This window comes from Nilaparvata lugens, chromosome 9 (genome assembly GCF_014356525.2).
Source record: "Nilaparvata lugens isolate BPH chromosome 9, ASM1435652v1, whole genome shotgun sequence".
NCBI lineage: Eukaryota > Metazoa > Arthropoda > Insecta > Hemiptera > Delphacidae > Nilaparvata > Nilaparvata lugens.
Window position 1 is genome coordinate 40,530,475 of NC_052512.1, and position 20,960 is coordinate 40,551,434.

The 20,960-nt window shown below is 35.0% G+C and overlaps 1 protein-coding gene across 6 annotated transcripts in view; it reads right to left on the reverse strand.

Annotated features, from left to right (window-relative positions):
* Positions 1-20,960, reverse strand: part of LOC111062054 (solute carrier family 12 member 2-like) — a 184,199-nt gene that overhangs the window by 121,943 nt on the left and 41,296 nt on the right. For 4 of the 6 annotated variants that reach the window (XM_039435869.1, XM_039435874.1, XM_039435872.1 and 1 more), the window contains exons 2-3: positions 19,582-20,345; positions 18,949-19,363 (exon numbers count right to left, since the gene is read on the reverse strand). In XM_039435869.1, coding sequence (XP_039291803.1) covers positions 18,949-19,290 — 342 coding nt within the window. In that variant the 5' untranslated portion in view covers positions 19,291-19,363; positions 19,582-20,345. Of the gene's footprint in view, positions 1-18,948; positions 19,416-19,581; positions 20,346-20,960 lie in introns of those variants that run through there. The other 2 variants (XM_039435870.1, XM_039435871.1) reach the window with 2 other exon arrangements.

Below are 20,960 nucleotides of genomic sequence, written 5' to 3' on the forward strand. Positions count from 1 at the left end.
AGTAAGGTCCACGTTATTATGACAGTGGATAAAGATAGGAGAATAGCGATGCCGATTCTCTGCATCATATTTCTACACTGTCAAAAACATAATTGGCATCGTTGTGGACCTAGAAATTGATAGTACCAACGACTTTGTCGAATGATAGACAAGGATAGCAGAACCAAAGTTGATCAAATACTGTCATTATAACGTGGACCTCACTATATTAACGACACATGTTGGTATAAATTAAGTTTAGTGCGCGCCAAAAGCTTCAACCAACGATTTTGAAATGGCGTTCCATGGCAACATTTTGCACTATAGTGAGGTCCACGTTATAATGACAGTATTTGCTCAACTTTGGTTTTGATATCCTTGTCTATCATTCGACAAAGCCGGTGGTACTATCCATTTCTAGGTCCACAACGATGCCAATTATGTTTTTGACAATGTAGAAATATAATTAATTAATGCAGAGAATCGGCATCGCTATTTTTCTATCTTTATACACTGTCATTATAACGTGGACCTCACTATATTAACGACACATGTTGGTGTAAATTAACTTTAGTGCGCGCCAAAAGCTTGAACCAACGATTTTGAAATGGCGTTCCATGGGAACATTTTGCACTAGTCACGTGATGGAACAATTTACGATTGAAACTGGAACAATTTACTGTACACAGAACTTACACTATGTCATTTAAAAAACAACGATTCTCCCTCAAAATTTCTTGAATTTATTAATATGCTTACGATTCTAAAATGACTAATTTCACAGCCGCCATGCAATTCGCAGAGTGGTGTGCGAAAAGCTTTCACATTTAAACTTTTATTTAAATTGTATAATCTTCTTCAATTTATAATTGTTAAGATCATTATAAGAGTGAGAAAATGTGGCAACTGGAATTTTCAAGTGGTCTAATAAGCGAGTTATGGGTTGTTGAAGTGCTAACTCAGTTTTCTTCCCAGATCATAAACGGTTTTGAATTTTCCATTGGAGTTTTTTAATACATTCAGTATATCATTGGCTATGTTCTAATATGCGTTTTTTCGCGATTAATGCCAAAATAAACAAGTTATCGAATTTACAAAAAATGTTACTTTTTTATTTATGAACGATAAAATGTTTTAGTTTGGAAAGATACATTTTTTGAAGGTTTAAGGGAAGTTCTAATATGATCTGGAAAGGAAACGGAATCTGGAAATTTAGCACTTAAGAAACTTAAGAAAGTTAACAACCCATAACTCGTTTATTAGACCACTTAAAAATTTCAGTTGCCACTTTTTCTCACTCAAGGGGCGTACAGATATACGCACAGCGAACATGAGCAATAATTATTCACTTTTAATCAGCTGATTATATCTGTATTGTGGTGCTCTTCCTGGGGGAGTCACTCTCACCTCCAAGGATAGGACAACACACGTAGGGTGATGTAATGCTGTATTTAAATGCCTCACGTTGGGCCGGCAAATCATGTGGTGCGTTTTTTAACGGCTTCACACATGTAGGGTGAATCTTGCACTGAGTCAGTGGTGTAGTGGCTATAAATTTTGCAATGGCGTGTGAGGACGCTGAGTGAACACCAGACTGATTGACTCACTACAAGACTCAATACAATTGTCGGAATCGCGGGAGGCCTAAATGCTCGCTCACCCTTGATTCTTCTAATGACAAATTGTATTGTGATGAAATTTTTATAAGTAGTGTAGCGGACGCTAAACACTGAATACGGATACCTTAAAATTATTACCTGTGAAGAATGAGCATACAAAATCATACAGGTCGAGCAAAAATCCCGATGTAGATAATTTACGGGACTGCGTCTCTAATAAGTTCTGAAGGATTAAAATACGGTATTTGAACCAATATCGTTCAGAATATACTTCGAGAACAGAGTCTTGTCGGGTTTTAAGCTCTATTGTAGGAATTTATATGATCTATGGCTGCCTCTGCTGTACAATTGATGCATTCGCTCCTAAGTCGAGGTAGGTAACAGATAAAAGCTGATATATGAGCAGGTAAGGACAAAGAATAAATATCTTGATCTGACCCCACTCGCTACATCCACTTAGACCTGTTCCAATATCCAGCTTAATTCAATTATTCTAATGATCGTATTCGATCGGTTCTTGATGATATAGAACGTATCAGACACAATAATTGACAGGCTTAAGAAATAATCGAACTCAGAAAGCGAATTAACAAAACTGAAATATATTACAATAAAATATGCAATCATACAGTGCAGATTCAGAATTTGATTTACAGGTTGATAATAATTCAGCATTAATAGAATAGTTAAAAATTTTCTTGTGCCTGCATGATACCATGCGTGATTCAACAGAATTTTACAATTGATAAAATTGAACAATTTTGAAAAAATAGTGAAAAAATGAATTATAGAAATATTTTTTAAAATGTTCGGGGTCGTGGTTCAGGCAGCGGAGGATAGTTAATCAACTACAAATTCTTATAAATTAAATATGAATAAATTCTAGGCTCTTAAATGCTAAAGCGCTTGTCGGCGTGGCCAATAATTTAACGAAGAAAAATTTATGTTTCTGCACTGAAATATTTTCGAAGCGTAGATTGGGGCCCCTTTTAAAACTTATAACTCACGTGAATTTCCTTGGCGGTCGTGGTTTTCTTCTTTAGATCAAAAATCGTTTGATCGGCGGCAATCCAGGCTTGGTTTCAGCACGTGGGGAATTTTAATTTAAATATCTCCTTCACCGAATTAATTAAGGGATAGTTTACTTTAAGCTTTTAAATTTATCGATTGATGAAAACAGAAATTTATAAATAACAAATAGATTGGCCTAAAAATATCGGCTCACAAATAGAACATTTAAAAATCGAACAAGAAATTTTACAAATAGGTCTTTGGTAACTATGAAAGAGATCTACACGGTAAGGATTTCAAAAGGGAAGTGCTGCTCTTTTCTCTAAGCTTTTAGGCTAGACCTTGCTTCTCAGAATCTCAATGTAATAATTTGCATAAAAATTTGCCATTGGTAGAACGCTTGTGACGTAAACATGACGTCAGTGGCAAGCAGTAGAATACAATTCCTTTAATTACAATAATAATTTAATTTATGTAATCCTTAAAACTGCTTAATCTTATAGACATAGTTCCTCTCATACAATGTACACGTGCTAGTGTAACTGATAAGGCAGGGTTGGTGTCTGATAATAGATTAACATGTGTTGCTTTCAAACGATCACCGTCTTGGTGCTATTTCTATGCACTGTGATTGGTTTAGACCTACCAAAGAGATTTAATTACCATGTGGTTCAGTTGAATTAAATTATTAATAAATTAATATTCTTGTACAATTTTTATTAGGTTTGAGATTATTATAATTAATTTCTGCCATTTTATCAATAATAGAATTTCATGCTATGACCTATTTAGTTACAATAAGACCTGACGCATAATACAATTTCTTAAATAATAAATAATTTCAACAATAATACATACATTTATTTTTTTATTTGAAATTCTTGATCCTTTATTGATAGTTTTATAATTTTTAGAGATGATATTTTACCTTGCATGAAAACCGGCATGATATTTGACAATGCTTTGAATCAGTCAGCTGCGTTCGAACTGTTTTAAAAACATCTGATCGATAGTAAACAAAGTGTAACCTCAAAATCAGTGAGCAATTCGTAAATAATTTGTGCTTTATTCGCAAAATAATTATAATTTTATTGAATAATTTTCCTAGAAAAATATTCAGTACAGAACGGTACTCTTATCTAATATACAGTTATTGATAAGTAAGCTTTATCGCTCGGTCGCTAACTATTCATTTAGCAAATTCTTTCATTTTAAAAGGTAATCACAATTTTTCTCTCTTTTCATGAGATCTATTTGAAAGATTCATCACACAAAAGCCCCCAGGATATTTTAAATAGGTAATTGGGAGACGAGTCGAAACAATGACTATTTGAAAAATCCGATATTGTGATGAATACACTATCTCATCTCCTTACTTCTACGAAAACTCAACACTTAACACTAAAAACAATATATCGTGCACTTTTGGCTACGAGAAAATAAATAATTGATTGTTCCTTTCATTGGATACAATCGAAATACAATAATTAATGAGGTCTCTTTGGATCCTTCATTAAAACAACTCCACAACTTCCATTCACGGGTGGCTTATGAGCAGACCCATAACTATAACAAATATACAAGATTTCACATATTACTTCTTAAGATTTGAACAGTATTTGCAACAAATATAGACTTTCATCATTTTTTCATAGTTATTATAGGTTTCGACTCTTTGGTTTGGCTTTTACATAAATTGGGTGAGAGTGTGATTTTACTTCGGTGACTTGACAATCGTCTACCGTTTGACTCGAGCAATTTCTTATTTGCGCTTAGTACGTTGCGTACAAACAGGGTTACACTTGAAATGGCTTTCTTGATTTTTATCAATGTTGGTTACAAATATTAAGTCCTTAAGATTACATTTATCAATTTGAATTACAATTCATGATCTTTTGATGCAACAGTAATAAATTTCACATTTGAAGGTAAGAATTTCATTTTCTTTGGAGTTTTTTAGAGATACATTCATATAACACAGAACATGCGCATTTCGTGCAAATTAACATAAATATATATTTTTTTTGTTTGTGTTTTTTACTTATAATTCCACATTAAATAATATGTTACATTAATAATTGAATAACGATATTGCTTGGATTCTATTAATATTGACTCTAGGATTTCGTACACATTGGTTGGTGGGACGAAGAAAATTATCGAACAGGCTTTTGGTTCTGAATAGATTTTTTCTATCGATTCTGTATTTCAAGGTTAGATTTACACATTTTTTCAAATAAACTTTGTTTATTTTCTTTCCTCCTATTCACTACTAACTTCATCTGATTTATAATTTATAATTATTTTCTGTTGATAATACAATTTTTTGTTTTTGTTTTCCAGTTGGGCGGATATAACTAGGCGATTGTTTCTGTGATGATTGTAGCATGAGGCGGATGGCTTGATTAGGTTGGTAAATTTTTAAGGTTGTTTCGTAGTTTTAATTTCTTCTGTTATTAAAGTTGATTTCGATTTTCTTCATTTGAAGTGAATTAATAATATTTCCTTATTAGCTGAGATGTGGTGAAGTTTAGGTTATGTTGATTAACTAGGCTGCAGTAGAAAGATGCTAGTCTGCAAAGATATGATTCGGTGGGTAGGCTGTGATTATGACAAGTTTGATGATTTATGTATTCACAACGTAGCTTCCAAATTAATTCAAAAATTATTCCTTAAGCCCCCATCTAAATTTGATTTCAGTATTTGTTTCAAGTTTTCATTCCAATTTGCAACTATCCGTTTTATTAAACTTGGCTTAAAACGAATGTGCCTGCGAAGTAGGTAGATCTCTTCAGCAAATGTTGTCCTTCTTTGTTTACCGGTGACATGTAGTTTGATCTTTTTAAACCTGACATGCCGGTGGTGTCCTTGGGTTTTTCTTGATGATATTTTTCTTTCCTGCATGCTGGTGTACAGTCGGCTTGACTTTAACCGGACATGACTGCGGTGGTTGTAGGTTCTTCTAGATATTCTTCTTCTTTCTTGAATTGTTTTGGTTTTGCTGCTTGTGTGTGGTCTTGATTTTATGCGGATTTTAATTGTTCTGATGTTGTTTTCTGTTTGTTTTTGATGGATACTGATTTGATGTGTTGCAGGTGCTGTCCTCGGCGGATGGGAGATATGTGCGGTCGGCGGTCCGGGCTGCTCTTCAACGTGGTCGGCAACGTCCTTGGACTCCTGGGGTCCGGCGCGCGGTGGTGCGGGATGTCCCTCTATGCCCTGGATGACGTCCTCAGCTTGGCGGGCGATGTCGTCCGGTCCCTCTCGGCGTTCTGCAGGGTGCGGCGCGACTTCAGCCTTGACATTTTCGGTAGGTTGGTCTTCCATACATGTATCACGTCCGCTTGCTTGTTTTATGGCCTCTCCTTCGAGTGTGTCTGCTTTCGCATGCATGGGCTCGATCACTGGTCCAATATTGATTCTAATTGTCTGACTTTTCTCCTTGATTTGCCGTCCTAACATCCTGCTTCTTTCCGCTGCTTCCTCCAACTGTTGATCCAGTTTCTCAAAACCTTGTTCACTTGTTTTCCTCCACTGTTTATTGTCTTCTTTTAATTCTTCCTTCGTTTGGTCGTATTTTTTATTTATATTGTTTATTGCTTCGTTCAGTTGTTTCCTTTCTTTGATCATATCGTTCAATGCTTCCAGGATGAGACTCATCTGTAACACGGAAGGAGTGGGTGTGTGGTCTTCGGTTGGCGGCAATGGTTCTATGACATGAGATGCGGGCGTCCGGACCTCTGGAACGGCAATGCATGGGCGTTTATCCCGCGCGACATCTTTCGTCTCTGAAATCACTGATGTGGCCTCCAGGATGCGGTGTGGTTCTTCCATAATTTATTGGATGATGTAAAGATGCAAGTGTGTTGAAACGACCGCAAACATGTGAGGTTATGTGAAACGGTTATAAGTGAATGATCAAAAATTGAAATAGTGTGAAAAAAAAAAAAAAAAAAAATTCGTTGAAGTGAAGGAATACAAAAGTGTGCTTCAATAATATGTTCAGTGATGAAGTGAATCAAATTAGCAATATCGTTAACATAAAATGATAACAACATACAGGATATAATGGACACTCATGCGGTAATGAAGGTACGTCACTTATAATTTATTACTATTATTATTATAAATATTTTATTCTTATAATTCCTTGCCACAATTATATATAGGGCTAGTATTCTTCGCAAAATTTTATATAAAAGCAGTGATACTCTGCTTAAATTATTCCGCAATATATCCGTGATTTAATTTTACTTCCCTCTTTATGTTTTAAAAACTTTTAAAAATGTAAATAACTTCAATCCTCTTTTCTGTAAATATTTATAAATTGTTTCAATATAGACCTAATATTCTTCAAATAATATGACCTTTCTTATGATATCTCTTATACCTATGACTTATAGTATGACCAATTTTCGAATAACACAATAATAAAATTCTGAGTTCGATTCTTTCTCTAAAAATTCATCAATCGATAAATTTCTTTTCTGTTCAAAAATTGAGTATGGTACGACTTGTTATTTTATATAACAGTGAACAGTTAATATTAAATTCGAAGAAATTCACAACCATGAATTTTTCACAAATTTTCCCGTTGTCAGCGCTATAGTATACTGAGCAACTAAATAGTCCTCGTAGTCGATTATCCACCTCTTCAATGCCTATCACTGTTGGGCGCCAAATCATGTGGTGCTCTTCCTGGGGGAGTCACTCTCACCTCCAAGGATAGGACAACACACGTAGGGTGATGTAATGCTGTATTTAAATGCCTCACGTTGGGCCGGCAAATCATGTGGTGCGTTTTTTAACGGCTTCACACATGTAGGGTGAATCTTGCACTGAGTCAGTGGAGTAGTGGCTATAAATTTTGCAATGGCGTGTGAGGACGCTGAGTGAACACCAGACTGATTGACTCACTACAAGACTCAATACAATTGTCGGAATCGCGGGAGGCCTAAATGCTCGCTCACCCTTGATTCTTCTAATGACAAATTGTATTGTGATGAAATTTTTATAAGTAGTGTAGCGGACGCTAAACACTGAATACGGATACCTTAAAATTATTACCTGTGAAGAATGAGCATACAAAATCATACAGGTCGAGCAAAAATCCCGATGTAGCTAATTTACGGGACTGCGTCTCTAATAAGTTCTGAAGGATTAAAATACGGTATTTGAACCAAATATCGTTCAGAATATACTTCGAGAACAGAGTCTTGTCGGGTTTTAAGCTCTATTGTAGGAATTTATATGATCTATGGCTGCCTCTGCTGTACAATTGATGCATTCGCTCCTAAGTCGAGGTAGGTAACAGATAAAAGCTGATATATGAGCAGGTAAGGACAAAGAATAAATATCTTGATCTGACCCCACTCGCTACATCCACTTAGACCTGTTCCAATATCCAGCTTAATTCAATTATTCTAATGATCGTATTCGATTGGTTCTTGATGATATAGAACGTATCAGACACAATAATTGACAGGCTTAAGAAATAATCGAACTCAGAAAGCGAATTAACAAAACTGAAATATATTACAATAAAATATGCAATCATACAGTGCAGATTCAGAATTTGATTTACAGGTTGATAATAATTCAGCATTAATAGAATAATTAAAAATTTTCTTGTGCCTGCATGATACCATGCGTGATTCAACAGAATTTGTACAATTGATAAAATTGAACAATTTTGAAAAAATAGTGAAAAAATGAATTATAGAAATATTTTTTAAAATGTTCGGGGTCGTGGTTCAGGCAGCGGAGGATAGTTAATCAACTACGAATTCTTATAAATTAAATGTGAATAAATTCTAGGCTCTTAAATGTTAAAGCGCTTGTCGGCGTGGCCAATAATTTCACGAAGAAAAAATTTATGTTTCTGCACTGAAATATTTTCGAAGCGTAGATTGGGGCCCCTTTTAAAACTTATAACTCACGTGAATTTCCTTGGCGGTCGTGGTTTTCTTCTTTAGATCAAAAATCGTTTGATCGGCGGCAATCCAGGCTTTGGTTTCAGCACGTGGGGAATTTTAATTTAAATATCTCCTTCACCGAATTAATTAAGGGATAGTTTACTTTAAGCTTTTAAATTTATCGATTGATGAAAACAGAAATTTATAAATAACAAATAGATTGGCCTAAAATATCGGCTCACAAATAGAACATTAAAAATCGAACAAGAAATTTTACAAATAGGTCTTTGGTAACTATGAAAGAGATCTACACGGTAAGGATTTCAAAAGGGAAGTGCTGCTCTTTTCTCTAAGCTTTTAGGCTAGACCTTGCTTCTCAGAATCTCAATGTAATAATTTGCATAAAAATTTGCCATTGGTAGAACGCTTGTGACGTAAACATGACGTCAGTGGCAAGCAGTAGAATACAATTCCTTTAATTACAATAATAATTTAATTTATGTAATTCTTAAAACTGCTTAATCTTATAGACATAGTTCCTCTCATACAATGTACACGTGCTAGTGTAACTGATAAGGCAGGGTTGTTGTCTGATAATAGATTAACATGTGTTGCTTTCAAACGATCACCGTCTTGGTGCTATTTCTATGCACTGTGATTGGTTTAGACCTACCAAAGAGATTTAATTACCATGTGGTTCAGTTGAATTAAATTATTAATAAATTAATATTCTTGTACAATTTTTATTAGGTTTGAGATTATTATAATTAATTTCTGCCATTTTATCAATAATAGAATTTCATGCTATGACCTATTTAGTTACAATAAGACCTGACGCATAATACAATTTCTTAAATAATAAATAATTTCAACAATAATACATACATTTATTTTTTATTTGAAATTCTTGATCCTTTATTGATAGTTTTATAATTTTTAGAGATGATATTTTACCTTGCATGAAAACCGGCATGATATTTGACAATGCTTTGAATCAGTCAGCTGCGTTCGAACTGTTTTAAAAACATCTGATCGATAGTAAACAAAGTGTAACCTCAAAATCAGTGAGCAATTCGTAAATAATTTGTGCTTTATTCGCAAAATAATTATAATTTTATTGAATAATTTTCCTAGAAAAATATTCAGTACAGAACGGTACTCTTATCTAATATACAGTTATTGATAAGTAAGCTTTATCGCTCGGTCGCTAACTATTCATTTAGCAAATTCTTTCATTTTAAAAGGTAATCACAATTTTTCTCTCTTTTCATGAGATCTATTTGAAAGATTCATCACAGTATTTTTACAGAAACGGTAAGATACAGATATAAAAAGCTTGGCATCAGCTGATTAAAAGTGAATTGCTCATGTTCGCGGCGCGTATATCTGTACGCACCTTTAGACCTCATTTCGTTGGTCAATGATCTTAACAATTATATTGAAAAAGATTATCCAATTTAAATAATAAAAAAGGGTACCGAACAGATTTATTGAAAGACAAGGGTAACAGTCTTAAAACAGTACCAGTTTTAATCGGATGCTGACTGGAAACGCGAGTCTACTGTAGGTGAGAGACCATTCCCACAACAATCACGTGTTCTTATAGCTTTCAGGAGAACGGACGTGCTATAATCGTTCCCTAACTTAGAATCTGCAAAACACAAAATAATTTATGCTCCATTGTGAAACTCGTTATTTTAAAGTCTCTCGCACATGAATTATCCTATTTCCATAGAAACGACATATTTACAATGAATTCCCAGTCTAACCTACTGGTTCTCTCTCATTTCTGTCTCTGTCACTCTCTTTCTCCTCTCACTCTGTCTCACCCCCTCACTCTCTCACTCTCTCTCTGGGGAGGATATTTTTAATATTCTTTCCGAAGAATGGACATTGATATGTCCAAAGCTCCGCCAATTTATGTACATGCATTACAATATAATTATTATCTATAGTTATTATATTACAAATTACTTTTTCATATCATATACATATTATATTTTCAAAGAACTTTCTGTCTCTGTCACTCTCTTTCCCCCACTCTCTCTCAGTCTCTCACTCTCTCTCTCTTCCCCCTCTTTCTCACTCACTCTCACTCTTTCTCTGTCGGTCTCTCTCTCTCTCTCTCTCTCTCTCTCTCTCTCTCTCTCTCTCTCTCTCTCAATCTCTCACTCTCTCTCTCTTCCCCCTCTTTCTCACTCACTCTCACTCTTTCGGTCTCTCTCTCTCTCTCTCTCTCTCTTCTCACTCTTTATCTCTCTCTACTTTCACTCATTCTCACTCACTCCCTTTCTACCTCTCACTCTTTCTCTCTCTCTCTCTTTCTCACTCTTTATCTCTCTCTACTCTCTCTCTACTCTCTCTCCTCTCTCTCTCTCTTTCTCACTCTTTATCTCTCTCTACTCTCTCTCTACTCTCTCTCCTCTCTCTCTCTCTATTCTGAATCTCCAATGGTCATAATGTCCAGCCTCTCTCTCTCTCTCTCTCTATATATATATATATATTCTGAATCTCCAATGGTCATAATGTCCAGTCACTCTCTACTCTCTCTCTCTCTCTCTCTCTCTCTCTCTCTCTCTCTCTCTCTCTCTCTCTCTCTCTCTCTCTTCTCTCTCTCTCTCTCTCACTCTCTCTCTATTCTGAATCTCCAATGGTCATAATGTCCATCCAGCCATCCAAGTTCATAGAGGCTACCACTTATGCAATCGGATAAAATCCAAGGTCTTCACTTGCAAAGAGCGGCGGCGGCGGCTTTTGTGCGAAAAGTGTGGTCATGCCAGTTCCGCTCGTTTAATTTGTAATTTATTTGAATATTTTTGAATGAGAACAGGTATCTGCTGCATAGATGCGTGAACGGATACATTAATGAATAAGCTATGAATGGGACGCAGAGAGTGGAACAACGTGTTTGAAGCACTATGCAGAATGTGGGGAAAATGGCGAAGATAGGATCGAAAAGTCGACAGGGAATTGAAGTTGTTCGGTACACTTTTTTCAATATTTAAACTACTAGTTCTGTGAACAGTAGACCTCACTGCTCATGTTCGCGGCGCGTCTTGTGCAGGTTTCCACGTTTTGAGCACCTCTAGTTCAGGAGTTATAATTGATTTTTTGTTTTACCATATAGTACATGGGACATACTATGAGTGGGAATTACTTGAGAACTGTGATGACTCAAAACGTAAATTCCTGCTGAGAGTAGCTTCTCATAGACATATATGTACGCACCTTAAGATTCGAGTCGACGGTTTTGGCATTTCTCTCAATGTTTGAATGTTTAAACGTTTATATTTTTATATGTTGCGCATTTACGGCGAAACGGGTTGAAAGATTTTCATGAAATTTGACAGGTATGTTCCTTTTTAAATTGCGCGTCGATGTATATACAAGGTTTTTGAAAATTTTGCATTTCAAGGATAATAATATAAGAGGAACTTCCTTCATACGCCAATATTACCGTAAAAATCTGGAGTGGCGCACTCACACAACTTTCCTTGCCCTTATGAAAATTGATCAAATAACGCTAGTGTTCAAGCCCATCTTAAGTCAGTTACTATTCAAAGATATGAGACAGCTGGTGATAGGTCAATAACGCTGGAAACACACGAGGTCTGCTCTTCGTAGTGAATTATTTAATAGAACCAACAGTTTCCAACAGTTTGCAATTGGATAATCACATTATCTCGAATTTCGAGCTTATTTTCAATGTTAGGTGAAAATGTTACTGAACATCAATTGTAGAGATTTTCATGCTCAATCTTTTTCACTTGGAATTTTTTGTTTAAAATGTATCTGAAGACTGATAATTGGGAATTTAAAGTCAAACTTTGCTTAGATGGTGCGAAGCTACTGAAATTTTTACAGATATGGAACTTGTGGCAGTTGCTAGAGCTTATCAATAACTATTTTAGGTATGAATTTGATCAAAATCGTTGTAGCCGTTTCCGAGAAAATCACGAAAAACCCTGTTTTTCAACATTTTCGCCATTTTAGCCGCCATCTTGAATTGCATTTGATCGAAATTGTTCGTGTCGGATCCTTATAGTAAAAGGACCTTAAGTTCCAAATTTCAAGTCATTCCGTTAATTGGGAGATGAGATATCGTGTACACAGACGCACATACACACATACACACACACACACACACACACACACACACACACACACACACACACACACCACACACACACACACACACACCACACACACACACACACACACACACACACACCACACACACACACACACACACACACCACACACACACACACACACACCACACACACACACACCACACACACACACCACACACACACACACACACACACACACACATATATATATATATATATATATATATATATATATATATATATATATATATATATATATATACAGACCAATACCCAAAAACCAGTTTTTTGGACTCAGGGGACCTTGAAACGTATAGAAATTTAGAAATTGGGGTACCTTAATTTTTTTCGGAAAGCAATACTTTCCTTAGCTATGGTAATAGGGCGAGGAAAGTAAAAGGAGCTTCCTTCATACGCCAATATTAGAGTAAAAATCAGACTATAGAATTATTCATCATAAATCAGCTGACAAGTGATTACACAGATGTGTGGAGAAGCCAGTCTATTGCTGTATTTCCATAAGGTCTAAAGTTTCAATCAGGTACTTGTGGATGAGAATACTGCGTGAGGTCTATTGTTCACAGAACTACATCATAATCCTGCTGTCTAGTTGACTATAATACTACCCGTTCAAAAACATTGAACATCTTGAAAATGTATCATTCCATCAACGTTAGTAGACAGTTGTCTATTAACTTTATCTTTCCATAAGCTGAGGCCATGATTCTAGTTTAGAGTGTGGAGTTATTGATAGAAAACATTTTTCTTTTTTAATCTGATGATTAAAATTGCAAAAAAATATTATTGAAAAGAAATTGATTTCTAAAATCATGACAAGTGAGAAATGACGTTTGTAGGAAATCAGCATTATGGTAGTTTATTTTGTTAATTTCAACACACCGATTTTTCGCCAACACGACAACACAGAATGATCTCTGATGGGTTGATTGGATTGGCGTAACGACGGCAGCCAGACCTGATAACAGCGCTCACACTCACATTCCGGGACGATACGTCACGGTACGATAGGACAGAAAGTTTATATGTTTATTTAGGATTTTTCTAGACATTTTAAATTGATAAATTATTCATCAATTTTTTGAGAAAACATAACAACAGGTAGCTTACTGAGCGCGTGGTCTACTGTTCATAGAACTAATAGTATTCAAAATGGCAGCTGATTGAAATTCAAGTTTTGAAAGAAATGATTGGTAAAACTTTAATCAGCCGCCATTTTGGATACAAGTATAATATAACATTTTTATTGATGTAATCTTTCATGTTTTAAAAATGTATTTAAAATGATGTACCATACAATCGTTGTTTACATTCAAAATATTCGATTTACAACCTCTAAGTCACCCCCCTTATGAGGGGTTGAAATTCAGTTGTACGTGAAAGGTAGAGTATTTGACAAATAACTCATCCTGGAAGTTACAGTATTATATCTACAACAGTCTCCAACTTATTGAGGGGTTCCCATACATAAATGACTCACTCTGTATAGAACATCACAGATTACTAATATAACACTGGATAAACAGTAAAACATTCGTATGTGCAAAAACTATTCACAATACTGATAAACGACACCGTAAACGTTATACTATAAATATTTTCATATAATTACCAATATAGGGGACCGAACTTCGCTCTGGAGTACAAAAGCATAAAAAATTATTACGAAAGAAGAAATTATAATAACATTCTACCTAATCATTCTAGTAGTGAAACATTTGCCGAATTTAAAGTGATGACAGTACGTCAAATTTATATAAAGAAACTTCTCTATTATGCATGGATGAGGAAGGATGAATTTACAGTGAATAATAACGTTTCTATATATAACCTGAGAGTTACATCTCATAACATTTATAATATCAACTATTCAGATTTGACAATAGTGCGAAGACAATTGGGGTATCTTAGCTCAAAAATAATAAATATCATGCCAAATGCATTGTCAGAATATCTTTCTAATAGGGGCAGACAGAGGATGGAACAGATAAATAAGTGGGTGATACAAAAATTTTTCTTCGACATCAGTCAAATATTATAATTACTAGTAATTTATTGTTAACTTCGATTTTTGTGGCTTTGATTATTAGTAAATAAATATTTATATTGTCTAAACAGCTGATACTCTCACTCAGCGGTCAGGGTTTTGCCCTTGCTGTGTGGTGCCATGTAATTTTAATTTATTTGTAAAATAGCATAATATTATAATCTAGAATATTTCTTTTGTAAGTTTTTTATTTTGTATTTTGTTTTTATGGGCAATAAAAATGTTTAAAAAAATCACAGTAAATTGATATTAATTCCCAGAGGAATGCGAAAATAAAGGCCAAGTTGCACAAAAGCCGGTTAAATTTTAATCCTGATTAACTTCACGTGAACCAAATCAGAGAAGACCATTTCAAAAAGATATATACATCTACTGGAATCTATCAGGATTGAAAATAACCCGGCTTTTTTGCAACCGGCACCAAGTACCTGATTGAATGAATGATTACAAAAGTTCAACAGCTGAGTCATAATTTTGACACAGTTTCACACACATGAACTCGCTCACTCACTTCCATCATCAGCAGGACGACGAAAAAAAATATTATCAGCTGTTTTTCCAAGGATGAATAATAATTATCCTTTTAATGTCCTTCAGCGAGTTTTCCCAGCGATGAAATCTAAAGCAAACGAATCTTTACATTATAAACCTACTATGTTCTGAATTTCGTGAGAATCATTAGATCGTTAGAGACGTTTTCGAGATCCGGTGAAATACAAACATATAAACATCTAAACATTCAATCATCTAAATATATAAACAGATTTTGCTCGTTTAATAGTATAGGATAAATTTAATATTGTTCACCATATGTTAACAACTATTCATAATTAAGCCAAGGTTATCAGCTTCCAATAAAATTGCAACTGATCGAATGACCAAGGTCCAATTTATCCGAAAAAGTGGGCCGAATTAATCAGAGCTAGAATGACTCATAATAATCGTTACCCTCAGGGCGAAGCCATTCATACTCTTGCGTGTAGACACACTATAGTGAAATTCACGTTGAAAATGATAGGACGACATTTTTGTTGTTTCTCACGTTCTTCCACTGGCTTTCATACTAGACAGCTGTGTTCCAAGTTATCACGGTATATCTGATCTAATATTGATTGTAGATTCTTGTCAATACAGTAATGATCAATTTTATATAGAGAATATTTATATGTTGAATATATTACAGATTCATCATAAATTGCATGCAATGACGCATTCAATTCAATATCTCAATTTAACTTGATGAAAAAACAGCTGTTGTGTGGACGATTAATTGTATGCAGTGAGGCATGCACCTGATAACTCGAAGTAGCATAGTATTTTTTCTCTACTTTCAGCGCGGTAAGCTTTTGATGATATTAGCATAGCTGTTTACATCAAATTATTAGCATTGTCGATACAACAACCCCAACAGCCATTAGTCGTTTACACACCGATATCTCGCCGACACGACAGGATTTACTCTGATGGACAGTATACGAGGAGGCTGCGGTTTATAACTGCGCGAGGTCTACTGTTCACAGAACTACTAGTATATTGATAATTGATTATTATCAACAACAACCAACATTCGATTTTGGATCACATTGATCTACTACAGGAGGCGGTGAAATGAGTAGAGTGACAACTTTGGTTCCTATAATTTCCACTAACCTTAAGGCTGTGCAAAGGCTTAAATAAACTTTCTACTGGTGATATTTTTCAAAGTTTTTCGATTGGTATATCATCAAGCTATCAAAATAGAAATGTTTTCCTAGGAAAGCATCATTTTTTTCCGGTCATTACTTTTTGAGGTATGAGCGTCTAAAGTTTTAATTTTTGGGATAGAGCATTTCAAATTCGGTAAGAGATAAATTCATGCGATTAAGAGAATAAATTCTTCATTGTATTGTTGAACTAGTGAAACAAAAATTTTCTGAAAATATAAATTTTTGATAAAGTTATTCAATTTATCAAAAAAGTATTCAACAAAAAGTTAGTTTTGGTAATTTTTAGTAAATTGATTAACTTTCTCAAAACTTGTTATTTTTAGAAAATTTTTGTTTTACTAGATCAACAATACAATGAAGAATTATTCCTCATGGATTTATCTCTTACTGAGTTTGGAATGTTCTGTCACAAAGATAAAAACTAGGTAATGATCGGAGAAAAATGTCTTCCTGAGAAAACTTTTCCATTTTGATAGCTTGATGATATACAAATCGAAAAAATATCACCAAAAGAAAGTTTATTTTTAGCCTTTGCACAGCCTTTATTGTGAATCTCATTTCTTACTTCAGGCTATTTAGAGTTTGACTGCTAGATTGTTCGAATAAGTTGAAATATAGATTTGCATGGAATGATAGGGTGTTTGACCAGCTAACCTAGATAAATAATGACTTATACGTTGCTTACAAAGAATGAAACAGACACCGTTCATTTAATTATGATGAGCAATATACTCTCGTTCTATTTAATCAGTTGAACAACCAATTCAGAGCATGTGGCACAATGTAGTATTCTACTTTAGTTCTTCCTTTTCTCTTTCTGTTTCTTCTAATTTCTTGTTATGCCTTCTTATTCTTCTTCTTCTTCTTCTTTCATCTGCTTCTTATATCGACTTTATCATCTTCTAGCTTCTTCTTTTGCCTTCATTCTATTTCTCCTTCCTTCTTTTCCCTTCTTCTTTTTCTTCTTCTTCTTCTTCTCCTCCTCCTCCACTCCATCATCTTTTTCCTCTTCTCCTCCTCCTCATTTTTCTTCTTCTACTTCTTCTAATTCTTCTTCAGCTGATTTATGATGAATAATTCTATAGTCTGATTTTTACTCTAATATTGGCGTATGAAAGAGACTCCTTTTTCCTTTTATATTATCCTTGAAATGTAAAATTTCCAAAAACCTTGTATATACGTCGACGCGCAATTAAAAAATGAACATACCTGTCAAATTTCATGAAAATCTATTACCGCATTTCGCCGTAAATGCGCAACATAAAAAATATGAAACATTAAGAGAAATGCAAAACAGTTGACTTGAATCTTAGACCTCACTTTGCTCCGTCAATAAAAAGGCTTAAATCTGTGGCAGCTTCTACAAAGATGCAATATTAGACAAATAGAGGTAACAGTTACATTACTGGACAACAGTAAACATACAAGTTGTATACAGGAGGCAGTTCTTTGTAGAAAATGCCACGATTGAATAAAATTTTGGTTAGTAGGAAATGCCACGCTTGACGGGTTCTTAGGAAACGCCAGCTTGGGAAGTGCCAAGCTGCCTAATTGACCGAGCGAAGTGAGGTCTAAGATTCATTCAAATCGACGGTTTGGCATTTCTCTTAATGTTTAAATGTTTATATGTTGCGCATTTACAGCGAAACATGGTAATAGATTTTCATGAATTTTGACAGATATGTTCCTTTTTTAATTGCGCGCCGACGTATATACAAGGTTTTTGGAAATTTTGCATTTCAAGGATAATATAAAAGGAAAAAGGAGCCTCCTTCATACGCCAATATAAGAGTAAAAATCAGGCTATAGAATATTATTCATCATAAATCAGCTGACAAGTGATTACACAGATGTGTGGAGAAACCAGTCTATTGCTGTATTTCCATAAGGTCTATAGTTTCAATCAGGTACTTGTAGATGAGAATGCAGCGTGAGGTCTACTGTTCACAGAACTACTAGTATAAAAGGAAAAAGGAGCCTCCTTCATACGCCAATATTAGAGTAAAAATCAGACTATAGAATTATTCATCATAAATCAGCTGACAAGTGATTACACAGATGTGTGGAGAAGCCAGTCTATTGCTGTATTTCCATAAGGTCTATAGTTTCAATTAGGTACCTGTAGATGAGAATACTGCTTGAGGTCTACTGATCACAGAACTACTAGTAAAAAAGGAAAAAGGAGCCTCCTTCATACGCCAATATTAGAGTAAAAATCAGGCTATAGAATTATTCATCATAAATCAGCTAACACGTGATTAAACAGATGTGTGGAGAAGCCAGTCTATTGCTGTATTTCCATAAGGTCTATAGTTTCAATCGGGTACTTGTAGATGAGAATACTGCGTGAGGTCTACTGTTCACAGAACTACTAGTATAGTAAATGCTGAGACACACACCGAGGCGTTTGTTTCTTCAGACCACAAAATCATGTCAACAATGCTTGTCGTCGTCGTCACTGCGGAAATTTAAGCACAAAAATTTACTATAGATTATAATGTGAATCGGCCAACAACTCACCTTATTGGAGTGATGCAGGGTTGCGTTGTGGAGTTCATCGAGGGTCGGTCGGTAGGCAGCCTGGATCGACATAATATTCCGGTAGTTGTCCAGCCTTGGCAACGCCTCCCTAGTCATGTGTCTGAAGCTCTTCACATAGGCGCCATGATGGTCATCATCCTCATCGTAGTCCTCCTCACCGTCGCACAATCGATCCGTCTCATTTCCGTCGTCATCCTTGTTCTTCTCAACCAGGTTGACTTGGAACCTGGCGCGGCGTTCGCCGTTCACATCTCCCAGCTCCACTGAGCCCCAATCGGCTCCCACTGCAGGGGGGTCCTTTTTGGTGCCACCCGAAGACATGGTTAACGCGTCGAATGCCTTTGTCAAATCCAAATATCAATTAGAAACAAGGTGTTCAAGGAGAGAACGCGTCGTATGCCTTTGTCAAATCTAAATATCACTTCAATACAAGGTGTTCAAGGAGAGAACGCGTCGAATGCCTTTGTCAAATCCAAATAACACTTCGAACAAGGAGTCCTTTCTCTATCAAAGAATAGAACAAAGGATAGAACACCCTCAAAACTATGTTTTTCTGATAACAATTCTGAATGTGGTACTAACTTAGCTTTCGGTATAGAGATGATATTTATAAAATGCCTTTGTCAAATCCAAATATCACTCCGAACAAGGATAGAACACCCTCAAAACTATGTTTTTCTTATAACAATTCGAAATTTGAGTACTAGCTTAGCATTCGATTCAGAGATGATATTTTATAAAATGCCTTTGTCAAATCCAAATATCACTTAAACTTTGTTCGATACAAGGACAAAACTATGTTTTTCTCACAACAATTCTGAATTTGGGTATTTTCGATACAGAGATAATATTTATAAAACGATCATTGGATGCTCGTTTCTGAAGAGAATTTGAAGCCACTTAGAATACTGGTAATTTAGGAAGTAGGCCTATTGTTGTGGTTCCAGACCCAATCGATTAAGAATCTATGAGGTATCAACAGTATTGCTTTCAAAGCAAACTAAAAAAAGTAGTGTTTAAAACACACAGTTATTATTGAAATCACAGAAAATGTGTTTGGGAAATAATACCGATAAAAACTGAGAATACTTGATTGAAACTTACAAATTGATTTTTGGAAAATCTATTCTTTCACGAAGAATTCAGACAAAACAAGGATAGAGAATGACTATTTTTTGAAAATAGCTAAAACTGGGAAGATAATACTGTGTTGGGAGACCCGAAGATGGGCTTCAATTTTATGAAAACTCTGCTAGGGCGTTCCATTAGGGGCTGATCGATGTTTCTGTATCGATGATCGATGTTTTCAGATCGACTAATAGAAATGCCGCATGTTTTTGGTGCCGTTGATAGGACTGGTAGTCGCCGTTTATGACCTGGAACAGAAATGGAAAAATCCTTGTTAGATTAGGGGTAAACGAGTTATTACGAATTTTCATTCAAAATAAGAGAACAAAAATTCACATTATTGATTTATATTATATTGTTGATTCAATGTCTTCTTTAAAAAAAATTCACTTCAACAGAGAAATGTTCATAAAAAAAATTTAGAGCCGGTTTCCGAGCTCGGGATTTAACTAAATTCTAGACTTTAAAAAGCTGGAGTCAGGAAATTAGCTTTCCAAATCGGGGCGTAGTCATAGTTTTTATGATAATCTTAATTTATTGACCGAGTGAATTGAGGTCTAAGATTCAAGTCGACAGTTTGGCATTTCTCTTGTTTAAATGTTTCATTTCAATGTTTAAATGTTTATATGTTGCGCATTTACGGCGAAAGGCGGTAATAGATTTTCATGGAATTTGACAGGTATGTTCCTTTTTTAATTGCGCGTCGACGTATATACAAGGTTTTTAGAAATGTTGCATTTCAAGGATAATATAAAAGGATGAAGGAGCCTCCTTCATACGCCAATATTAGAGTAAAATAAACAGACTATAAAATTATTCATCATAAATCAGCTGACAAGTGATTACACAGATGTGTGGAGAAG